The sequence below is a fragment of the Pelmatolapia mariae genome, linkage group LG3_W, assembly GCF_036321145.2.
Source record: "Pelmatolapia mariae isolate MD_Pm_ZW linkage group LG3_W, Pm_UMD_F_2, whole genome shotgun sequence".
In the NCBI taxonomy this organism is placed as follows: domain Eukaryota; kingdom Metazoa; phylum Chordata; class Actinopteri; order Cichliformes; family Cichlidae; genus Pelmatolapia; species Pelmatolapia mariae.
The window spans coordinates 43,748,552-43,772,595 of NC_086229.1; the positions used below are offsets into that span (position 1 = coordinate 43,748,552).

Below are 24,044 nucleotides of genomic sequence, written 5' to 3' on the forward strand. Positions count from 1 at the left end.
AATAAATATCTTCTTTCTCTTTTCTATTGTAAAGGTAACCGTGAGCAAACCCTGGTAATACTGAAGAACAGTGCAGATAATGATTTTCAAAGCTTTTACTTTTTTGGTCTGTCCTACTATAAATCCATTTCCATCACACTGAAACTATGACAATTATTAGTCTGTTTTATACTTTCTGCCATGGATCACTGTGACGTGACCTGATCTTGGTAGGATTTTACTATTCCCACAATATTGTGAGTGCCTTTTATTCGGTCGGTAACTCACACACTCTCTTACCAGAATGGATAACCGCTGTTTAAAATATAAGATTTCACTGAGGAAAAGGAAGGAAAGGAGGATTTCCTGTCACTCTGCAGTTCACACTTTTACACCCCGGAGACGCCGAATGATCAAACTCAGATTTTGTTTTCCTTTTCGGATGTGTGGCTGTGTGCGGCAAACGTCTGACATGGTCGCGGACGTGTCGTTTCCTGACCTCACCTCCTTACAATAATTCTCCCTTCGTTGAACTTTTTGCCTAAATTTTACCCTGCTGGACGATTTCTCCTGAGAGCTGTGGGCTGTCAGCGCTGAGACCAAAGACCCGACTTCAGGCTTAACCACAAGGCTGCACACACACGGGAACACGAACATGCAAACATAAAGGCACATATAGAGAGGAAGATGCAGAAAAAGAAAAAAAAAATACCACATGTATCAAGAGCCAGACTCAAGCAGGGGTCATAGACATATTGTGCATATTCACACACACATACAAAAGGATGTTAAAAAGCCACAGAGAGGACACAAAGAGAGAAGACGACATACTTTCATCCCACACAGAGACGTATAGAAACAAGAGCAGACACATGAAACTGCACTTTAAAAGAGCCGTGGAGAGACCAAAGGGCCTCAGGTGAGCCGGGGTTCAGTGCAACACAAACACACACCTGTTTACACTCCACACCCTCACAAGCAGGCACACCTGTGCATCCAACCCAAACACAGACACATGACGTGCACACCTTTGATGGTGCTGATGACCTGGTCCAGGTGTTTGGTGTCGTTGCGGTCTGGTCTACAGCTCGGACTGATCTCCAGCGAGTAGTCTGGTCCGTATTCTGTAAAAAACTAAACACACACACACACAGATCACATCGGAAGGTTTTGGATTTGCCGATTTTGAAATAATACTTAATTTTTCTTATTCACAGTCATGTGTTCATCCATCACATTTGCCCAGAGTCACTGCAGCAGAGTGCCAAAATACACTCTGTCTTCTTTGTCTTTGTTTTTTTCTCTTTTTTTGGAGAATGCAGCTGCTTTCCTGGAAAGTTTCAGAGTCTGTTTGGACTTTGAAGAACTGAACTGACTGGTGATGAATATTTACACAGGCTTTCAGGGATCTTTTTTTTTAAACATAACAGTGAAATCAATTCAAAACAGTGGTTAAAAAAGGACACACTTCCTTCCAGTTTTTGACCATCATTTCTGTTTTTCTCAACCATATCAAGATATCTCTTTCCATTCTTTCTGGCTTTGTTCCCGTAAAGCCAGCCACACAGTTCTGGGTTTGAAACTCAGGCCATGGCTGGACACTTATGAGGAGCTTGCATAACTTGCTTCCACAAATTTCCTCCAACAGCTTAGAGATTAACTCAGCAGTGTTGGGGGCAGGGGTAAATTCACTTCTAACGCTCACATACTACATTTTCAGGAATTTACAAATCCTGTACCAGGAGACCAAAACGCAGCAAAGTTCATTTGAAAGGCTTCTAGTTTCTTAATAGAAAAGCACAAAGCCTAAATAGCATTTAAGTTTTGCAAAATTATTATTGCGCTGGGTTTTTGTTTGACTGCAGCTGTTACAAGTTAGCAAAGACCCATTATCAAGTGTTGAGTCAAGGTCTGTGTCACCACCTTGGGGTCTTGAAACTGGATAAGGCAAGTGAGGGGTGGATCTGACTGTGAAGCTTACTGGCCAAAAAACCCAACAAAAAACAAAAAAAAATGTGATTGACAAGTCATTAGCCAATATCTTGGATAATCCTCCTATGTGACTCTTAGAATGACCATAATAAGTAAAACATGTACTGTATTTTCCGCATTATAAGGCACACTTAAAATCCTTTAATTTTGTCAAAAATCGACAGTGCGTCTTAGAATCTGGTGCGCCTTATGTATGAATTCTCGTTCTGCTTACTGACCTCGAACTGATTTGGTACACGGCGCTCAAAGATCTGTGGAAAATGTTTTAGCACGAGTTTGGTAAGCTACCAAGCCGCACCGCTTGGTGGATTGTCGGAGCCTTACAGCTGCCGTAGTCAGGAGCCTTGTGGAGTAATCTGGGTCCAAAACTCCGTCGGCTTCAGGTCCCAAAGTCAAACGAACACTGCGGCATCACTGAGAGTTAAAAACTGTCTAAATTCTTTCATCTTTAATAAAATGATCAGTGTTGCTGCTTTACCTGGTGTAACAATTAAGTTTAACATCCAGGCATCCATGAAAACAGAATGTATAAAATTCAACGGAGTTAGAAGTTAGCAGGGAGTTAGCTCGCTAACATGATAAACATGATATAGCATGTTCTGACTGAGAGATTTCTGAAACAATTAAAACGTACAGCTCTGCTATCACTGCCAACATAAATGAAGACAGAAAACTAAACAGCAGTGACGTTTGTAGGGTTACTGATGTTGGGCTAGCTGGTATATAATGATGTGCTACGTGATCGCAAGCGACACAGCTATGTTAGCATAACATAAACACAGTGAAGCTGGAGGATGAACGCTAACTTTTTTCCACTCGATAAAAAAGTTATCGTGAGGGTCACTGATGGTTAGGGACAAATGCAATCGCATGGCAGGATGATGTAAACGGACCAAACTTCAGTCAGGAGAACAACTGAGATAATCCATCCACAATACGAGGTTAGTCATTAATATACTGCAACAACATGGGAACAGAGCAGCTACGAGGGAATTCAACATTAATGAATCAATGGTACGGAAGTGGAGGAAACAAGAAGAATGAGTTGAGTAAAGTTTGACTTATCTGACTGTTTTATTTTGCTTATAATACGGTGCGCCTTATGGTGTTCACTGTGGTCAAAGAGCAAGGAAGCTGAACGTGGTTCCACCCATCACTGCATATGAAAGAGGAAACTCTAAGATTAGTACTTCCCCATGAAGAAGGGCCAATGAGTCTGGGGATATTTTTAATGATGTTAGTTAAAAGGTCAATACGGCACTTATTTCATGACACTCCATCCAATTGCCCGGTGAGCACCAAAAGCCAGTAGGATTCAATTCTTTAAACACTGTGCAAAATTTCATGGTAATCCGTCCAGTATTTGTTGAGATATTTCCATCTGGACCAAAGCAGTGCACTGATTAACAGACTGATCCCTCAAGCAAAGAAACACATTTTTCAGATAGACACATGTTGTTTATATTCTCTGATTCTTTTTTCCCCTCCTGTGTTGTCTGGGAGCTGGATCAACACAAACAAAAAAATATACGAGATTCTGAAGCCTGTACAGAAGGAAAATGTAATGCATAACACAGAAGAGGAACCACAAATCAGTCAAGCCTCTGGTAAGACAGCCTGGGCTTTGCCAACTTGAATAAAAGAATAAAAAAAACAACTCAGATTATTTCAGCAAATACCAAAGGCTCCTGGCATTTCAGGCAGAACCCGGTGTCAGCCAACTGAAAAAAAGAAACAGGTGAAAACCCAGAGAGTGGGTTCAACCAGAAGTTAAAACCAGAGCACGTCAGTTTGGGGCCATGACTCAGTGCCATGAGAGCTAAGCAAACTCTGAGGCCAGGTCTGACCACAAGTGCGTCAGTCCGTTTGCAGCGACTGTTGTGAAAGCCTTGGACTTTGAGGACTCAGCAGAAACACGTTGAGTGAGCCAAGCTGAGGCATAATGCAGAGGAGTGGGACATGTAGGAAAACAACGGAGATTAAGTGAAGATTTGAGGGGTTAAAATGGTAAGAAAAGATAATTAAGTTAATAAGATATCAGGAAACAGTGAATGGGGGCTTGGATTTGATCAACAATCAAAAACCTTGTAGTATCATAGAACCTCAATTTGTCTGCTAATCACGTAAAACAAAAGAAAAACAGGGTTGAGTGATCCTGTTCAAGGACTCAAGTACTGCAGCTTTTGGCACTTCGGCGTTGAACTGACGCACAAAGGTTTGCTGCTCAGCCTGTCCGGGGTGTAACACGTCTATCCTGACAGCTTGGATGGGCACAGGCACAGGCACTCTGCAAAAGTGTCCGAGTACTCAAGTAAAATCAAACCAACCAACCACTGTAATAGTCTTCTGTGCAGGGATGCTGGGTTCAGCTGTGGCTCACCAATCTGCCTGTGAGACCATTTAATGATTTGCTTTAATGAGTTTCTGCAGTTTTACAGATAAATATCTGAAAAAAGACAAAATAGACTCAATTAAAAGGACAATAAAATGAAATTGTCTTAGTTTTATCAGTGTGGAAATAGGAACGTTTCCTGAAATGCAACAAAGCTGGTCCCCTTAGAACTCTTCAAAGTTCAGTTTTGACTTTTTAAGAGCTTGTAATGTCCGTTCTGAACTTGCCAAACCTCACTTCTGACCACTACCCTCCATATTATAATAATTAAAAATCTTTAGTAGAGCAGGACAAGGTTGCTGGGGAGAAGGAGGTGTTGATGCCTACTACTGCCCTAGAGCCTTGAATGAGTTTTAGAAGATGGACGGATAAACAAAGCCAACACTGAAACAACGAATAAAACTAAAACTCAACTTCATTTCTCAGTCCCATGGTTACAGCTTTAGAAGGATTCAGTTTACATTTACATACAATGAGAAAAAGCAGAAAACTCTATAAGCAGACTGTAGTCAGTGAATATCTGGCTTCTTCTTTTGTTTGTTTTGGACTCCCTAAACTTCCATTATCAAACTTTCTACTGTCACATTTTCTCCTCTGGCTTAAATTACCCCCCCCCCCAAAAAAAAAAAAATGTCAGCTTGGCCCCCTCGAGTTGGCGTTCAGTTAGCATCCCCTAATGATTCCTGCGTTGATGTTGCGGTCACTTAGAAGTCGAGGATATCTTGTTTTGAATGGAGCCTCTTTAGTGGCTTAGATGGACATTAGTAGACAAGACTTCACAAAGTCTGCTGGCAACAAACAACACACACATACACGAACTGAGCCAATGTGCAGCAGGAGTATACTTTTGTTTATATGAAGACAAAGGCTACTCTGTCTTTGATTAATGGTCCTGTGTGAGTCAGATAGAGAGAATGCACTCCTGTGTATATGTGCTAGATTTATTAATGTGTCCTTATATGTGTGTTTCGTGTGATTATCCACGGATATTTGCTTGTGGGAGTTCATGCACACAGAGGTAAGGCCCTGTTTTAGTGTGTTTGTGTGTGTGTGTGTGTGTGTGTCTGTTTCCAATTACTTCAGATGAGTTTCTGTGTCTTACCTCCGGCCTCAACAGAGCCCAACGTGACACACACACACACACTGTATTCCCATGAACCCAGTGCTCTGTCTCCTGCTGTCCAGCAAAACACACACACACACAGACTCCCACTGACTGCTTGTTTGGCTTGGATGACCATGGAGAGAAGAGAAAGAGGGGAAGTGAGGAAAGTGAAGCCCATCCTGACACACTTCTTCAACATTGTCTTCATAGTAGAGGCAAATAAAATGATAGCCAGCAATTCTGTGCTGTTTTTGTGTGTGTGTGTGTGTGTGTGTGTGTGTGTGTGTGTGTGTGTGTGTGTGTGTGTGTGTGTGTGTGTGTTTGTAAGAGAAAACGCCACATGACAACAGATAGAGGCGATCCAGTGACGCAGCACAGCTACGTCACCTGGCCAAGGTCAGGAGACAGAAAATACCCGCTGACTGGCTCCAGTGTCTCCGGCAGAGACGCCCAGGGAGATAAATAGGGAAAGGTCTCTGCTTATTTACCATGGTCCTATACATGGAAACTTCTGTCCATCACTCACTGAGCCTGTTTGTACTGTGAAGGGAACACTGTGTGTTCTCATCAGAATGTCTTTATAACAAAAAACCCCCAAAACAAATAATGTAAGGTTTTAGAACTATTCATTAAGTTAAAATGCTTAATCCTTGTTTAGTTTCATTTTCAGCTCCTGCAACAAAGCTCTGTTCTTTTAAAGTGCACTAAATTTAACAGCTTGTGTCTATGGATTAGTTTGTTGATAATATTTGGAGCTGTAACTATGTAACACTGCTCAAAAAAAGGAAACACTTGTGTTACGACCAAGTGTAACACAAGGGGCCAGGTCACAACATGAACTGGGGGCTTGTCCGGGATTTGAACCCGGCAGCTCTCATGTGAGAGAGTCTGCCAATTATGATGCCTGAAGCATCACCTGTGGCGGATTTGTGCTTTTATTGAATCTGCAATCAACAAATATGACTTTGACCTTGAGCACAGTTTGGGTCCACCAATATTCTAAGAGGAGTTGCAATTCTTGTGAATTGTGGGCAGATAGACAACAGCCGGTATGCCAGTTGGACAAGCTAAAAATCAAGAAATGGCTTTAATTTAAGAAGGAATGGCTTTCTGCTGCAAAAGGTAAACAGTTTTTCACTTGGACAATGGGCCTGACTTTTAAAAAGGGTTGGGGTTAAAACAGTTACGTCCCAAAATAAAGGAGCACTGGGAAGCAAAACCGCCACATATTTGGAATATCGAAGAAAATGATCTAAATTTGAGGTTTAATACCTATTCCATGCACACTGAAAACTTTCCCCAGCTTCAACTCCCACCTTACAGAGATATATCAGGAAAGGACCAAAGCTACACTGGCTTTTATTTTTTTATTTATTTATTTTAAAGGTGCATACCAACCAGGTGCTTATTCATCAACAATGAACATCACACAAAACGCAAAAGATTGCCGGCCACAGCAGCCATGTGCTGTTAGCAGTTGCAGCTTCAGCCCTAAGTTGACCAGTCAACTCATATTTTGCCAAAACAAAGCTGGCAAACCAGAAACCCCAATTCACTTTCCCTATGACAGATGGATGAGTAGATGTAAATATAACAACGCTGTAATGTGTATCACTCAACACTGGCGAAACAATTCACTCCACCACTATTTCGAACCTCCAATCGAAGATTTTTTCACCTTTTGAGTGCAGGAACATGAATGGGAACATAGCAAACAGGAACACAAATCAATCCAAGTGCTTTCTATCCAACATTCATACTCTCCAATAAACACATTGAAAGAAACTTGGGTTCCAGTATCGTGCCCAAGCATACTTTGCCAAGCAGACGGAAGCAGTAGATGACCTAGCTTTACCTTCTGAGCCTCAGCCATTGCCAGTAATAAACTTCATTAATATTAGCATAACTCTGCAAAGATTAAGTGAATTTCAAAACATTGCAGCATCTTCTAAATTATCTTTTAAAAGTAAAAGCTGGTCTAATTGATTTCATCCCTCCTCCTTTAAAAGGTGCTCAGGACTCCTGGAGACTCCATCGGCCTGAACAGCTAAACAGCTTTAATAATCATAAACTTCTTTTTTAAATTAATTATTTTTTATATGTACATTAGCTCAGCGATGTTACAATTAAATTAATTTGTAACTGGCAAAACTAAACATGCCATCATCCATATTTTCCTGCCAACAAGGAAACGCACCAATCAACAAAATATCCTCCATATGTGCGTGTGTTTATCTTTACACTGTCTATAAATTACTAATCTGTAAATCTGTGCCGCTCTGAGTAAATAAGAGGACCTTCACTAACCCCTGCCCCCAATCAGAGCATTATAATAAACTCTGTTATGGCTCATACGTGTGACCAGTTCACATCAAGGTGACGGCTCCTACATCTGAACATTAAAACAGCAAACTGGCTGCAAAAAAACAAAAAACAAAAACCAAAGAAACGCTGTTTACAGCGCTGTTTGACGAAAGCACGAGAAAACATCAGTTCATATTTGTGTTTGTGCAACGAGTACATGCCCTGTGAGAAAGCTGGAGTGTGTGACAGTACGCACCAGGCTATGTGTGTGTGTGTGTGTGTGTGTGTGCGCGCATGTGTGTGTGTGTGAGAGTGAAAGAGAGAGAGTGAGGGAGGGTTGTTTGTTTTTACAGCGATCAGCAGGATCTCCAGCTATGAAGGACACTGAGCAGCACAGCAGGGAGGAAAACATCTCCGAAAACAAATGGAGTCTGACTCATATCAAGCTGCTATCTAATAAATGTTTTCAACAAGGAAAAAAACAACAACAAAAAAAACCAAAAAACAGTGCGATGCCCCAATCACGGTCACATTGCGCACGTACTCCTCTCCCTCGCTCTGCATCTGGACTCTCTCTCACCCTTCCCACTTTTCATCAGTCCATGTTTTTTTCTTGGTTCATCTGATAGTTTTCCTTTTAAGGAAACCTGCCCCACAAATACCATTTGGACTTCAAAAAAGAAAGAAAGAAAGAAAAACAGTTCTATTCTTGAACTGCTGCTGTAACAGTGTAATTGCTCCATTGTGGCAAACATAAAGGATTATTTTATACTTTGAAGGGCTTTCATACTATGAACCCCTGGTATAGTTTCACTGTATCACACATCAAATGTAAAACAGTGAAACTAATACACTGCAGAAAAATACCAGTGGATTACCATGTGTTGCTGTGTGATACATATATTATACTGTAATACACTTCTATACATGAATATCTGGTAACACAATTGTTGCTTATCATACCTATACTGTTACTTTATGTCAGCGACAGAGCTTCCTAAATGTTCTAATGTTAATTGTGTAGTTTATAAATATTATGAGTTATATAAAATGCATTCACATTTATACAATCCTCATCTGCTGCTTCTTAGAAAACAAATACTGTATATATAGTATATAGTATTTTATTTTATTCTATTCTGTACAGTTGTGTACTGTATTTATTCTTATTTTATTCTAATTTTGCTTCATAACTTTTGCACTGTCCACTTCCTGCTGTGACAAAACAAATTTCCCACGTGTGGGACTAATAAAGGTTATCTTATCTTATCTTAAATATTGTTTGCTTCAATAACAGCGGAAAGAAAACGGTAGAACTTTCTATTACAGCTTGGTAATAAATAGGTAATAGTAGGGTAACAAGGGGGAAACAAGAGGGTAATAATGTGGTAATTTCTAAGTTATTACTATGCAATTACCAAAGTAATAATTATGTAATATCCAAGTAATATCATGGTAGCAACAGTGGTTACAGCTGAGCAATATTACACTGAAACTTATGTAATAGCATAATAAGAGCCCTAAAACTGGGGGTAATAATATGGAAATAGAGCACCATCATAAAGTAGTAATAGTAGTGTGATAAGGAAGAAAAATAATGCAATAATATGGTCATTTCTACTGAGCTGTAATAAAAAGTGCTATCAAAAAAAGCACTTTAAAACTTAAGATATGTTTTGAGAGAATTGTGTATAACAGTAGGTAAGTAACGTTTATTTGTAAAAAATCTTTCTGCACTCCACCACCTGTGTAACTTTGCAGGATTAGTTGTCACGTATCTGCAATACCTCAGCAGATGAACCAGTGACTCCGTAAAACTCTGATGAACTGACGCAAATTCCCTTCATAGTTTGTTGTGAAAATGCTCAGATCCTCCCGATGCCACAGATGGTTAGAAATTAAAGACGAGCTTATCAATGCCATTGGAGCACAGCTGGACGCGTGTGCTTCAACTTCACTTTTATAGAGACAGGAATAAAAGGAGAGTGCTTGGAGAAAAGTGAGTGAAATCATAGTTACTGGAAATTTCCTGTGCTTTTTATTGCTCATACTCCACATTCTCCTCTTCTCCCACTGTCTGTTTGGAGCAAATATTCTGTGTGGCTGCATCAGTACAAAAGGTAGACTTTACCCATTGGTTTCTGAAGCCTTAAGATTAGGATTTTCATTGTTGCCATCTTGGCTGCAAAAACTGGATGGGATGAGGAAAAGTTGATGTGACTATAAAACTACGTGTTAACATATTAAGGATATTATTTTTTTTTTAAAGATATGACTATGATTTAGAAAACAAAGTGGGCAGCTGAGCCGATAAGCTCATCAGCAAAGTGTTTATAGAGGTCAAGACAGAAAGCAGTTTTCCTTTAGACTTCTACAGGACCAGAAGTCTTTTTGCAACCACCGCTGTCGTCATTTGGTGGACTGCTGTACACTTAGTGTAGAGAAAAGGTTTGCTGATAAGAAGCTGATGAAAATGGATGGATTTGATAGATTCTAGGATTAAAAATAAAACCATATTTCTGCTTTTACTATGGGTGGCATTCTTAGGAATCACGGCTAAAGTTCACGTCATGTTTGGGGTGAATGGACCATTACCCAAGATTCACTGCAAAACTTTAAAATGTCATTAGGGGCCTAGAATAAAAACAAACCCTATGATAATAAAAAAAGAGAATTCACAAAGCTTTTACCAGACTGTTGAATTCATGGTAGGATAAGCTTTTACAACAATGCTGTAATGTACAGTGATGTGGTTTTACTGTCTCCTATAATGAACATAAAAGAACTGAAAGCCTCCAAAGTTCAAAACTGATGTCTTCTGGCCTATAAAACATCTCGCCTGAGAGGAACATAAAAGAATCAGGATCAATTGTAGTCCAAGAAGCTTGAAATGAAGGTGAAGGGACTTTAAGTTTGTTTGTTTTTAAAGATGTTTCACCTCTTATCCAAGAGCCTTCTTCAGATGTAAAACCAAAAGGTGGAGAGTCCCGGGTACTTGACCCGCTAACATGCGAGACATCAGGTCTTCAGAAAACTTCAAGTCAAGTTGCTTTTGATGCAAGCTCCTTAGACTACTATGACCTGGATGACTGAGAACCTACACAGACAGGATCAATGGTGATGCCATCTTCTGGGATGGAGTCCATTTATGAACATGAGATGGAGACAATCATTCAACTACAACAGAGCCGTGGCTCCATAAAGGGTAGACAGAAAGGAAACAGAGTCTTTCAGTTCATTGTTCACCAATAATGTGTCGCAGGATCTCCAGCTGCAGCATTTTGAACTTAATCAATCATAATATTGCAATAATGAGCTTCTTCAGTCAGATTTTGTAAACAGACACATTTCCCTACGCCCACACACGCTATTGCTTGGTGATATTTCCTGTGATTGAGCCCGTGAATCTGGGAGCCAGCACATCCCTGACGGCACCAAGGGGCAGGACAGGAAGTGGCTGCAGACAGGAAAAAGGGGAAGTAGGAAGTAAAGAGGCGGGACGCTTCCCCGCTGCCAATCTGGAACCAGAGACGTCCTCCCTTCCTGTGCGGCTTTGAGACGGACACACGTTTGTATCTACTTCTGTTCCTCTCGCCAGAGAAGAATGGGATCTAAGCGGGTTGTTGGGCAATCCAAAGGAAAAAAAAAATCTGGCTGACTTTTATCAGTTTGTATTCTCTGCTAGTAATTTAATACCCACATATTACCATTATCTGCACAGAGATGACAGGATAACTTGTTCGCAGACTTGTGTAGCTCTTAAGGAGCATGTTGCTTAGAAGGAGGAAAATGAATTTGAAAAAAAAAAAAAACCTTTCCAGTTGGTCTCAGTTTAGCAGCTTGCTGCCCAGACAAAATATCCTTTAAATAATATGAATATGATATTTTGACCAGTGGGGTCAAAGGAGAGAGAGAGAAAAGGCCTTGCTTTTGGACTGCAGATCTGGTTTAGCCTTCTAAAAACATACAATAATTCTTTGGCCAGTTTTCAGCTTCCTTCAGCACAATGATGAAATTTTTCTACACAGAAATATTGAAAGAGTTAAAAGTCAAGGTTTTGCTTCAAAATACTGATACAAAGCAGTGCACCCTCCCACACTGGGTGCTAATCCAGCCAAGCCCAGTTGTTGTTACACTATGAGCTTAATGGGAGCATGGCAGAGACAGGAAAACGAGATGAGCAACGGAGATGTGAAGGTACAGCGTGTGACAAAGGATATGAGCTGGATTCACATCAGCAACATTGCGAGGACATGGCATACGTGTTTGCCCACTGAGGCCTCAGCAGGGCAGCCGCAGGAAGTTTGGAAGTTTGTTTTTAATCATAGCAGCAGGCCTCAGAGGGACTCAGCAGTTTGGAAGTAACCAAGAACAGAAATAAAGGTGGTGGTGGCAGGGGTGGGGGGTCTCTTCTCTGTTTCTGTCCTTGAATGGTGCAGACTGAGTTTTTAGAGAAAGATAGAATCTATCTGATCCAAATCTGTGCAACTATATGTTGTTGTCACCGTCACCAAAAATAGTCTCAAATCAATAGCAGCACTGGAACAGTACACTCCTCTGTGATATGTGAATCCAGGGGTTAAAAACAACCATAAATATCGGTTTATGTGCAGCATTTTAAGCACACGCAAAAAACACTATTTTACTCAGAACTATTCATTGATTACTCTAAAATGAATGTGCATAGTTCTTAGTCCTTTGACTTAAACTGATACCCTGTAACACAAAGGTAGATCCAAAATATCATAAAGTTATAGATGCATTATAATTCAATGCAATGCATTCTGAAGTGGCCTAACAGTTGGTTGAGTGTCTGTATGCACTCAACAACTGGAAGTTGAAGTACTAAAGTACAACTCAATAGTATTATATTTTATTATTATAAAATAATAGTAAAATGTTCTTTTACTCATTTCAAGTAAAATAAGGTTTGATTTTAAAATATAAAGGGCTTTTTAAAAATTTCGTAATTATTTCAGCTTCATAATCTCCTCTCTGTCCGTTTTCCTGACTTACTTCTTTGGACTTTCTCCGTTTTCATCTGCACTCTGAATAAATAATTTGATTGACAGATCAATGTGGGATGAGTTACATTGGTCTGTGCTGTAAAGAGAAAGAACAAAAATGTCTGCATAAATTGAAATAACCATAAATAAAAGAAAAGTTGTGCAAAGTGAAATAGAAAGGTCCATTAAAATCTAATCATAGGTCCGGGTACAGATCTGGATGCTGGTTCACCTGCTGTTGACCTGCAATCTACATGGATCACAATATTGGACCACCTACCCCCACAGCAGCTGCTTGGCCAAATAAAACCATGCCATGAAGCTCCCAGTGCAGAGTTTGAGTGCAGATGTTAATGCCAGAGGATGTTAAGGAACCACTTCTAAGAGGCAGAAAATTTGACTTGTTGCAACGGTGGCCTCCTGTCACAGTACCACGCTCTCTGGAACGACCCATTCTCTCACATAAGTCTGTGAAGGCTAGCTGCTTGATTTCATACAGCTGTGGCAAGGGGACTGAAAATACCTGAATTCAAAGATTAACAGGTGTAGACCGACACTTATGTCTATGGGATCTTGGGACTTGGATCGTCGAACACCCTTTTGGACTCTTATAGCTGATCCAGGTTTTTAAGGTTCCCCAACACTATTTGTGGAGTGTCTTGTGGTGACTGTTGTTGAATTTAATTGAAAAAGATTTAATTGAAACACTTGAGAGATGAGATGATGAGAGACACTGTTTCCATTAAACCACTTCCATTGGAGTGGAAGGGACCACTTGAAAAAAGGCATTTTATTATTAACTAAAAATGGAGAGTGGCCTTGAGGTCTGAGATGTTTAAGTTCATATGGTTTTAAAGATGTGGTATACGTGCCAATGAAAGAAGTTACTTTAAGGGGATTCAGAGAAGTATTAAAGACCCTACTGTGGTTTTTGCCCTTCTTCATGACATAACACATGTTAAGATAAGATGATACCCCACCCCGCCTTAAATTAAAGATAATAAATCTAGGCTAACAGGCAAAGCACAGCCATGTGAACATCACATGTGACAAATAAAAAGTTCCTATAACAATAAGAACAACTGTTTCCACCCTCAAAACAAAGTTCGTTATAAAGATAAACTGTTCTTGTCAAATGAGAGACACCAACTAACCTTTGACCCGTGCGGCTATACTTAGCATGCCCAACACCGCGGCTCCTTCGAGTCACACGCAGATAGGAGCCGCCACTATCGCACAATGGGGGGGACGGGGGGGTCAATCAGGATCAGCTCAGCACCGGCAGACAATACGAGTCAGCAGCGAAGGTTAACAACTTTCAACCCAGTGGCTGGAATCCTGGTGTGTTTGTATTAGATACTGAAATATAATGAGTGTGACACAAGCAGAGGCATTGTGTGCGTTATCTGCAGTGTAATATTTTGTCTGGTAATCAGCGAGTATTACAGCACTTATTGTTGACGTGACTGGCCAACTTTGACTGATGTTTGTGTTCTTTAGACTGCTATTTTTAATTATTTCATTTGGAGTTTGTGTACTGCAAGAACAGAACACCGCGAATCCTCTCGGGGACTGAAAATAAACACTTTCCAAATAAATATTTAAAAAGCAGCAAATATGTTCGGACTGGTTTTAGTGAGATTTCTGCAGATAAAACAAACAGAGTGTTTGAATTTGCAGTTTTTGCAAGGTTGAAGTCATTTTCCGTCGACTTTGAGCCACTTTTGCCAGTTTGCCTGTTTGAGTTTCCTCCACACTGGTGTCCATTTATCATACAATGAAGCACATGAGAAGCGTTATAAAACAGGCCAGTGCATTATCTGACAGTAATGAATGTGTGTATTCATGGGGTTTTGTCTACAGTGGAGCAGGAGGAGTAAGACGCACTCACACAAACGGGCACAAAGGTAGTTTTTGTTCCCCGTGTCACTGGAACTGGAACAGCTCTGCTTGGTCATCGTGGATAAATGCCCCTCTTATCGCACACAGAGTGAGCCTCAAACACACACACATATGCATTCACATACATACATGCATACACAGATATGTGAAGTTTAGCAGAGGTTGCAGTTTACCTTGAAAATAGGTTGCTTCATAAATCAGAAAAAAACAAGACATAAACACAATAAAATTTAAACTGTTTCAGGTGGAAAACTGTTTGTGTGTGTGTGTATGTGTGTGTCACCTCATCTTCATCAACTGTGGCAGCTGGCCGCACTGATAGTTGCTTTGTTTTCAGTGAGTGCTCCTTAATGAGGTCAAAGGCCATTTGGGGCCATTGGACGCCCGACGAGGAGAAACAAGAGGTACCTTCATCTCGACCAGGACGCACACACGCGTGCGCACACACACACACACACACACGAACACACACACTGAGGCGCTCACAGCTATTCATTACATCTGACCAAGACAAGGTCCAAAAAATCAGCTGCTGGAGAAAGAGGCTCTTTGTGCGTGTGAGAGCATAGGAGCGGGAGAGACAGATGGGCGCGCCGATTTCTATTTGGAGAGAGGATGGCTCTGTTTGATTTACCGAAAAGCAACTGGTCACATGTCCCGTGTTTCACAAACAAGTCAACAAATAAAATACACAGTGACATTCTTTTTCTTCCTTCCTTGCTAAATTAAATCAACAGCATATGTGTTCTCCCTATTTTAAGAATCCTCGCTGACGTCCACCCTTTTGAACTAACTGGACAGGTAAAGCTGCAGTTTAACTCCTCTAATAACATTCACCCAGACAACGCGTAAAAGAAGAGAGTGAGAGGAGTCTGTGTTCATCGCAGCAGACAGAGAGGAATTGTCAACACTGCTACCTGTCCCGCTCACCTGTACACAAACCCCTTTATTGAGATCGGGCAGCCATCTTTGATTAGATGGAGTGACTCAGCAGACAGAGGACACAAGAGGGTGTGTTTGCGTTTCCATGCATGTGTGTGCGTGTGATGGTACAATGAAGGGGCACATTTGTCCTCATGTGGGAATATGTAAATGTGTGCGACGGTGGCTGTAACAGGCAGGGAAAGGGAGCATGTGTGTGTGAGTGTCCGTGTACCTCATGGTCAGGTATTTCAGAGGAAAGAGTCTTTCCCAGCACTTCTGCTGTCAGGTAGGTCCAACACCGAGCTGTGTTAGCCAGGTTATAACCTCCTGAGTAGAGAGAAGGAACACAGACACATATGAGGAGAAACACAAATGATATAATCTTTATGGAGTACCTGGAACCCACATGAAGGCAAGTTTGGAGCCCTGAAGACTATTAAATATGAATTTGAAACTTTTAAACATTTACAGCTGTTCAAACCTTGCGTTTTTGATGAGTAGCCAATCAGAGTAAAATTGGCTTACAGTTAGAGGAGCAAAAATTGCTCCTTTTACAAAGACAAAGTAGTCAGGAGGTACATCAAGGCATCAACTGATCAACATCACCTAAGTTTCACGCCACGTGTGACAGACACCTGTAACACAGATGTGTCCGGGCATGCCCAAATCATGCCCGGACATCTGCGTGCTTTGAAGCTGATGTACGTGTGTATGCATGGCTACACTGCTCCATCTTTGTCTTTAAATGAGAGAAAACAGGAGCAGGATGATATTCCTGACAGCTGGACTGATCCTTAAATCGTAGCATGATGTAACTGCATCTGCAGGAATGCTAGTTTATCTTGCACCCCTAACGTTTTTCCACATTTGTTTTTGTCAGTGAAAAACTGGTGAAGACTGCATAGACAGGTGAAAAATCGTAAACAGAAAGAAAAGGCCTAACATCACATCTGGCCAGGCGGACCGTCACACTGGAGCTCCCCAGGGTTCATTATAGGGTTTCCTAGCCATGTGCTCTTTTTCTTCTGTGTTTTGCACATATCTAAAATATGCTCTTATTGTGTGCTTTTTAAAATTTTTATCTGCTAACGTGGAGCTCTGCAACACAAGGTTTTTCACCCTACTTTTTGTAAATTTGTGATGTGACAATGAAGCTGAATCTGAAGTTGAAAGAAAGCACAGAGCCAGCAAGTGTTTGACTTGATACAACTTTACCTGTTTAGCAGGAATCTACCACTTATTGTTCATTAATTAAATCTGAACCAATCAGTTTTGTCAGAAATAAACTCCTGGTCTACACATTTCTCTTCCACCAAATGGATTTTTATGTTTTTCTTGCTTAATCAAGGATCATCTCATCATGTTTCAGTGTGTAGAGCAATCCAGAAGCTTCCCCTCCAAACTGAATGCCCGTCACATTTGTGACAACACAGTTTGCTCAGGGAAATGATGGTTGTGCCTCAGCATGTGTGTGCTGCTAAACTGTTGTTCAATCCTCCACTCAAACCTTCAAACACTTTCTTAAAGCAGTTTGAATCTCAAACTACTGGGCGGGCCTGACTGGTGGGAAAGAGACCCACTGCAGGATGGGATGACCAGAGGAAAAAAAACATATGGGGTCAAACAAAGTTGAAGAACATGATTCCTGTAGAGAAAACATACAAAGGCTTTACTGACCCTACTGTGTTTAGCTGTTCTTTCACTGGAATAAAACTTAAATCCTTTGTATTGTTAATAATTTGTCTGCCCAGACTGGACCATTTCCATATAAAATAAAATCACTTCATTACTTTACACAGGATATAGCACAACATCTGTTTATCTGTAAAAAGAAAAAAATAAATGATTACTCTATTAAGTTAAACAGGTGGGGAAATCCATTTTGAGCAACTGTTAGTTTCCTTTGTTATACTGATGTTTGGGGGGCTTTGTGTAGATATCACAAGAGTTATTGTTTTTCACCTGTGATAGGTCACATGACTACGACCAGTGACAATGATAACCAAACAGAACCATGTCTTACATAATTCAAAACATAAATCATCTGTGAGACAACATGTTTCCTTGGCAGGAGTCAGAAAAATCAGTGACTGGAAAGACAAAAAAGGAAATGGACAAAAACAAGTTCATGAGGGAGATCTCCACTAACCCAGCAACAAACAGACGGGAAGATATAACATGATGTCTCAGGCATTACCTAACAGTAAAATATTTGACACAATTAGTTAGACAGCTATTAAACCTACTGATTCAATTAACCACAATGTGTCACATAGAGTACCTATTATATTAAAAGTACCGGCGTCCATCAGTGTTACAGCTCAGCCTCCTAGTAGATGTACCTGTGGTTATAATTTGAAAATCCTAGCTGATTTCCCTCTTGAGTTATCGCGAGATATTCACAAGATTTTCAGAAAACCTTACCACTGACCTCGACCTTGAAGCAAAGGTAATTGGGATTCTAACTTATCTGAGATTTTTAGTGGTTCCACGTATGGGATGAATTTGAAAATCATGCGTCGCTTTGTTCTCAGGTAGCCACCTATCTATCTAGTTATTGTAATCACAAACTTGGGTGTCTACGCTGAAGATACCCGATCAGCATTTAACGGCTAAGGGGTAAAAACTGAATATAGAATGTGAAAATGCCCCCAATAAGAGGTCGTACACTGTCATCAGGTTACTAAGCAGGGGCACATCTAGAGGGGTGGCATGGGGTGGCATGTGCCACCCTAAAATGATCTCTTGCCACCCCTAGTGCCACCCTAGTTTTGCATATGACAGTGTTGTTTGTTAAGATAAGATAGCATTAACACTTTGAAGGTGGAATGAAGGTGAGTGTTATTAACACTCTGTGTGATGACGGGCATGTGATTAAGCTGACATAGCAACAAGCTGCAGCCACGCTGAGTCTCTATTTCAGCTTGTGTTGAAAGTTTGGGCTTCAAAGTATATACCAGCTTTTAAATTTTAATGACAGGCCACTAAATCCAGAGTTATGATACAAAAATGTCTATTTTTATATGTATTTATTTATTATACAGGCTATACAGTACATAAAAAAATCACATGTATTATGTAACTGAAAAGGTTAATTATGTGGGCTACAGAAATTAATTAAGCTATAGACTATTTTTTATATGAAACGCATGTATACTTGCATTTGAATCATTTTTACCATATGCAACACATGCATGTGTTTAAAAAAAGGCTTTGATTTTGCCACGCCATTTGATTTCCATGCCACCCTAATAAAATTTCTCTACATCTGCCCCTGTTACCAAGTCATGAAGTGTAAGAAAATGCCAGTAACTTCAAAGCAGTGAAAAATTAAGCCAACTCAACACAAGTGCCAAAAAGTGCAGTTCCTCCAATGGCCACTTGAGGTGTCAATAACCATAGATTCCCATGTCAAAATGCTAAATCACAAACAAAGAATAAAAAACATGTCTGGAAGAAAAATTTAAATTAAAAAACTAAACTAAACTAACATATCAAATACCCTGTATCTAATTATGTGTCCAAACTGCAGTTCCTCTAATGGCCACTTGAGGCCGACTAACAATCTCTGAAGACGCCTATGTTAACTATACATATAAAAGCTGACATAAACATGTTTACAGTGTGCTACAGAACAAATGTATGGAGGATGTTTTTTTTTTCTTGTTAAAGTTGCACTGTTTGTGCTGCTGTTTTGAAGTATTTCAATTTCTAATTTTTTATCTGTCAAATAGCACATTTGTGCTCCAGTGGAACTAGTGCATGAAATCTGAGTACTTATTTATTATTTTATTTAGCATTGATTAGCAGTTATGTTTGTCCATGTGGTTATGAACAGCTTTTGTATACAGTCTATTCTTTTGTTGACCTGAGCCAGTTCATTCTTGTGTTCAGTTGAATGTGTGTGCAATAAGAGCTCATTTGTACTTTCACATTTATACAGCTTTGTGTAGCTCTTCAGACCAAAAAAAGGAAGCTAACATGACAAAATCCTCTGGAAGAAAAACTATAAAGCCTCCCACATACAGAAGACACAGAGAAAGTTTAAAGATGGAGGGAATGGACTGAGGAGAAAGTATGTAGGACAGAGCGGGAGGGGAGAGAAAGGAAGAGAGGTGGGATTGTAGTTGAGTAAAATGGATTCATTGTGTTGTATAATTAGTAGCTATCATCTGGCCAAGGGCTGAGGAGTCTGGGACAGGGCAGTGTGTGTAAATGTGCTTAAGTAACGGACTCAGAAATTCAAAGCAAACACAAACACGCACAAAAGAGAACGCGCACTACACCGTTACATCTGGACTACCTCAGCACTCCAAGAAACATGCGCATACAGCCATACGTGGAGATATACCAACACACACATCAACATCAGGCAGAATAATAAACACATACGTGAAGCGTACCTCCGCCCAGCAGGAGTGTAGGTAGCTGCCACTGCAGGACATACTGCAGACACTTGCCCACCCCAACAGGGGTCATGTTGAAGGAGCACATAGGGTCGCCCGCCATTGTGTCAGCACCCAGCTGCATCACTATCGCCTCCGGGTTGAACTGTGCCCGCACCTCCTGCAGGACGCTGTAAAAAGAAGAAAGAATTCTGTTACTCACAGAGGATGCATATCATTTGGTTATCAAGCATCCAAAAAAGAAAAGAATTCACGAAAATGTATAGACTTCTGTGACTAATTGAGCTTATGTGCATAGTCACTACCATAGGGGACTTTTGAGCCAACAAAAACCTTGCTGGCACTCAAGCAGTGATGGCTAACATGACCTAAAAAAAAGCCTTACCTGTACATTCTGTTCTGAACAATAATAACTTTATAGTAAGTGTAGAACACTAAAACAAAACACTTACACCCAATTTGTTCAGTTACTTCCACCAATTAGAGGCGCTAAAGCAGTAGCCTGTGATTATACCAATAAAAAGTAATGAAGTATTAGTCTACGTGCAGCTTACTCATTATTTCACAGAGCTGGAGCACTACGCTGTCTTTTTTGTGGAGTTTGCACAGTCTTCCCAGCTCTCTCCGGGTACTCCAGCTTTCTTTCACAGTCTAAACCCATGCATTTGTTAGGTTAGGTATCAGTGTTTGTCTCTCTGTGTTAAACCTATGAAAGACCAGCAACCTGTCCAGGATGTACACCACACGACCTTGAACTTGAGAAGTGGAAGTGGATGGATGGGATACAAGTTTTCAGTCACTTGCATTAGTTACTTTACAAGAAAAGACTTTAGTTTCACCCATTAGAAGTCGACGCTGAGAAATAGAGAGCAAGTTTAATTTCCATTACCATCAGCTCACAGATGTCGGCTGATCCGCAATCATGAAATTACAACAAGGATAAAAAGTAGTTTTCAGGAACAGTTCTCCAGGTTTTGTCAGCTCTTGTTTTGTTAAGGACATGACTCGCACTGTTACTGTTCATCTATTGTATGTACTACATGCTTTTTTAGGTTTCCTCAGTTTGTTTTTGAGGAAACTGCACACGATGCAGAGATATGGTAAGATTCTTTAATCTAATAGCTCTCTGGGAATCACTTTGTTATATTTGACATTTTTCATAGGCGAAGGAACAAATGATGTGCTTTATCGTGGCTCAAGAGTTGGCAGTTGGTCCTGTAATTGGAAGGTTGCCGGTTCGAGCCCCGGCTCGCACAGTCTCGGTCGTTGTGCCCTTGGGCAAGACACTTCACCCGTTGCCTACTGGTGGTGGTCAGAGGGCCCGGTGGCGCCAGTGTCCAGCAGCCTCGCCTCTCTCAGTGCGCCCCAGGGCAGCTGTGGCTACAATGTAGCGTGCCATCACCCATGTGTGAATGGGTGGATGACTGAATGCAGTGTAAAGTGCTTTGGGGTCCATAGGGACTAAGTAAAGCACTATACAAATACAGGCCATTTACCATTTTTTATGCCTGAATGATGCATAGTACAGTGTTAAACTAGCTTAACAAACAAAAAACAATCATCTGAAAATGGACTAGACTGAAAATAACTGAAAAAGCAGCCGATAAAAGAAAAAAATTGAAAGACCTTCAGAAAGCCTGACAAGAAATGCTCCTTGGAAGCAAACTATGAAGAAATGAGGGGTGACTCAAGACTTTTGCACAATAACAGTGATGCTGTATTACATTTTATTTGCCTATGTGCTACAAAGCAGCACAGAGGCAAATAAAATGATCTCTCACCATTAAACTGACATAAACATTATAGAATGAATAATTATAACCCAATAACATTGTGTATTCAATTGTGTATAATGACTACTTGTAAGTTTATTTTTGACGCTGTAACTTTAGTGTTATTAGACTAATTAAGTGTTTTTATGAGTTGTACTAAAACACTAACTACGTGTATGAAGGCACATGGGCCTGAAAATCACATCCAGTGTTTTCTATGCTAATTTTCTACACTCTGTTTATGTGTGATTTCCACTGAGACCCCTCTGTCTTACTCTTATGCCACTCCATTAAAAAAACAAAACAAAAAAAACCTCTTGGAATGATCCCAGCAATCACACACAGAGCTGAGATGATTGCTGCTTGGTGCTTGCCAAAAAAACCCCAGAAAAAAAACACCGCCTACACTTTATTTGCTCTTTTGCTCAAATACAGATTTTAAGGCTTTATAAGCAGTCGAGAGGAAACAAACTCAGCTCCTCCTGTTCAAGATCACAGAATCTGCGCCATACAGATGCTGACACAGAGAGGACAAACAAACGGGTCTTAACCCTTTATTTCCTTTTAGAGGCGACACATTTGCATTAAGTGCTCAGCATAGAGAAACTCCTTCAACTAGAAAATCCCCAGTTTAAGCCTCACAATGGAAGGATTTCCCTGCTAAAGTGTCCCTGATAAAATGCTGAACTTGCACATGCTCCATAGCACTCATCAATGGATGACCCTGACCTCTGATCTCTTGGACTTATATAGGAGGACAGCGATACAGTTTCTCTGTGTGTGTATATGAGTGTGTGTACCTGGTAAAAACCTGGTAGTATCTGTCGTCCTTGATGCCGTCCTCCAGCGGGACGTTCACAGCGTACCAGCGGCCTTTACCCAGCCCGGTGTCACACAGGTCACCCGTACCTAAGCAAGCACAAACTTATCCAACACGGTCTCATAATTCAATTTGGCATATTAAAGCACGCTGTGGTTAAGCTCACTGTATTGCCTGACCTGGGAAGAACCCGGGCGAGAACTTGTGCAGTGAAACGGTCATAACTTTGGATGTGAAGCTGAAGGCATCTTCAACACCTGCAGAGACCAAAGGGGAGGAAAGAGCTTTTTAAAGCTGGAACCAAAAGAAACAAAAAAAAACTGCTGTGAGGATGACAAAATGTAAAAGAAGCTTATTTTAAATTGTGCAAAAGTCAAAACAGTGTTTGGTGTGCACCGTCTCCATGATGCAGGTCAACGTCCACATAGAGGACTCTTTCGTATTTCTCTCTCAGTCTGAGGATTCCCAGCACGGCATCGTTCACGTAACAGAAGCCTGAAGCCTCATCCCTGGACGATAAGAGAGATGAAGATGAAGCGCCACGTTTGAAAAGTACTGCTTTGTCAAGAGCACCCTCTTCAGGCCATTTGATGGAACTGATGGAACTTGATGGTTTAACAAATTCTGAGTCTGGCCCTGAAACACCTGCTCACAGCTGGATCAGTTAACCCAGAGTGACTGACATAAGCACAACAACGACTGTTCGGTGACCAGTGTGTAATGTCTCTAAAGGTTTATGCAGATATGGTTTTTCTAAACAGTGATTCCTACAGTAGATCTTTCAGTGGAGAGGGGAAACTGGCTGCTTGGGGCTCTATTTATGCTCGCCGTTCTCACCCTCATGAGTGACAAATAAGCCAGCTGCAAGTCTGCCTTCACAGGCAATTATGTGACTGTCACGGGGGGAGACAACAGTGTGATTACATCACATCGGCACACATTAATGGGCTATTACTGTCTACAGATACGATTAAAAGGACATAGCCAAAAGATTTCGTTCTGAGTGGATAAATAAAGTCACATTATCCACCAAACACTGTCTCTGTTCTTAAACTGACAAGTACTGACTGAACAAGTGCTCATCTAAAGCTGGTTTAGGTGCGGAAGGAGGGCATGGGTCAGGAAGACGGCCTGCTGGGAGACACTATATGCACATGTAATGCAGCACACAGGAAGGTTACAGCATACTAAAGTATGTTAGCCTACTTCTTGGCGTGGTGCCACCCTCCTGCCCAGTTGATGGCCACGTCACACTTTTGGTCCAACAGAGTCTGAGCTGCCGTCAGCGTAGCGCCCCCCACTCCTGCTGCATAGTCAAATATGCCCTCGACCACTGGACAGTCATAGCCTGGAGGGAGAAAATACAGCAGGCGAGAGGAAGATGAGGGATTTAAAAAATAAATACATTTTTTTAAAAAAGGCAAAACCAATTCGCAGTACGC

General features: G+C 40.8%; 1 protein-coding gene across 3 annotated transcripts in view; it reads right to left on the reverse strand.

The window, feature by feature from the left end:
- The window catches only part of hdac8 (histone deacetylase 8), a 52,248-nt gene that overhangs the window by 25,468 nt on the left and 2,736 nt on the right, over window positions 1–24,044 (reverse strand). For 2 of the 3 annotated variants that reach the window (XM_063469455.1, XM_063469454.1), the window contains exons 4-10: window positions 23,809–23,950; window positions 22,999–23,111; window positions 22,782–22,859; window positions 22,583–22,691; window positions 20,008–20,180; window positions 15,837–15,931; window positions 1,008–1,113 (exon numbers count right to left, since the gene is read on the reverse strand). In XM_063469455.1, the coding sequence (XP_063325525.1) occupies window positions 1,008–1,113; window positions 15,837–15,931; window positions 20,008–20,180; window positions 22,583–22,691; window positions 22,782–22,859; window positions 22,999–23,111; window positions 23,809–23,950 (816 nt within the window). The other variant, XM_063469456.1, reaches the window with a different exon arrangement.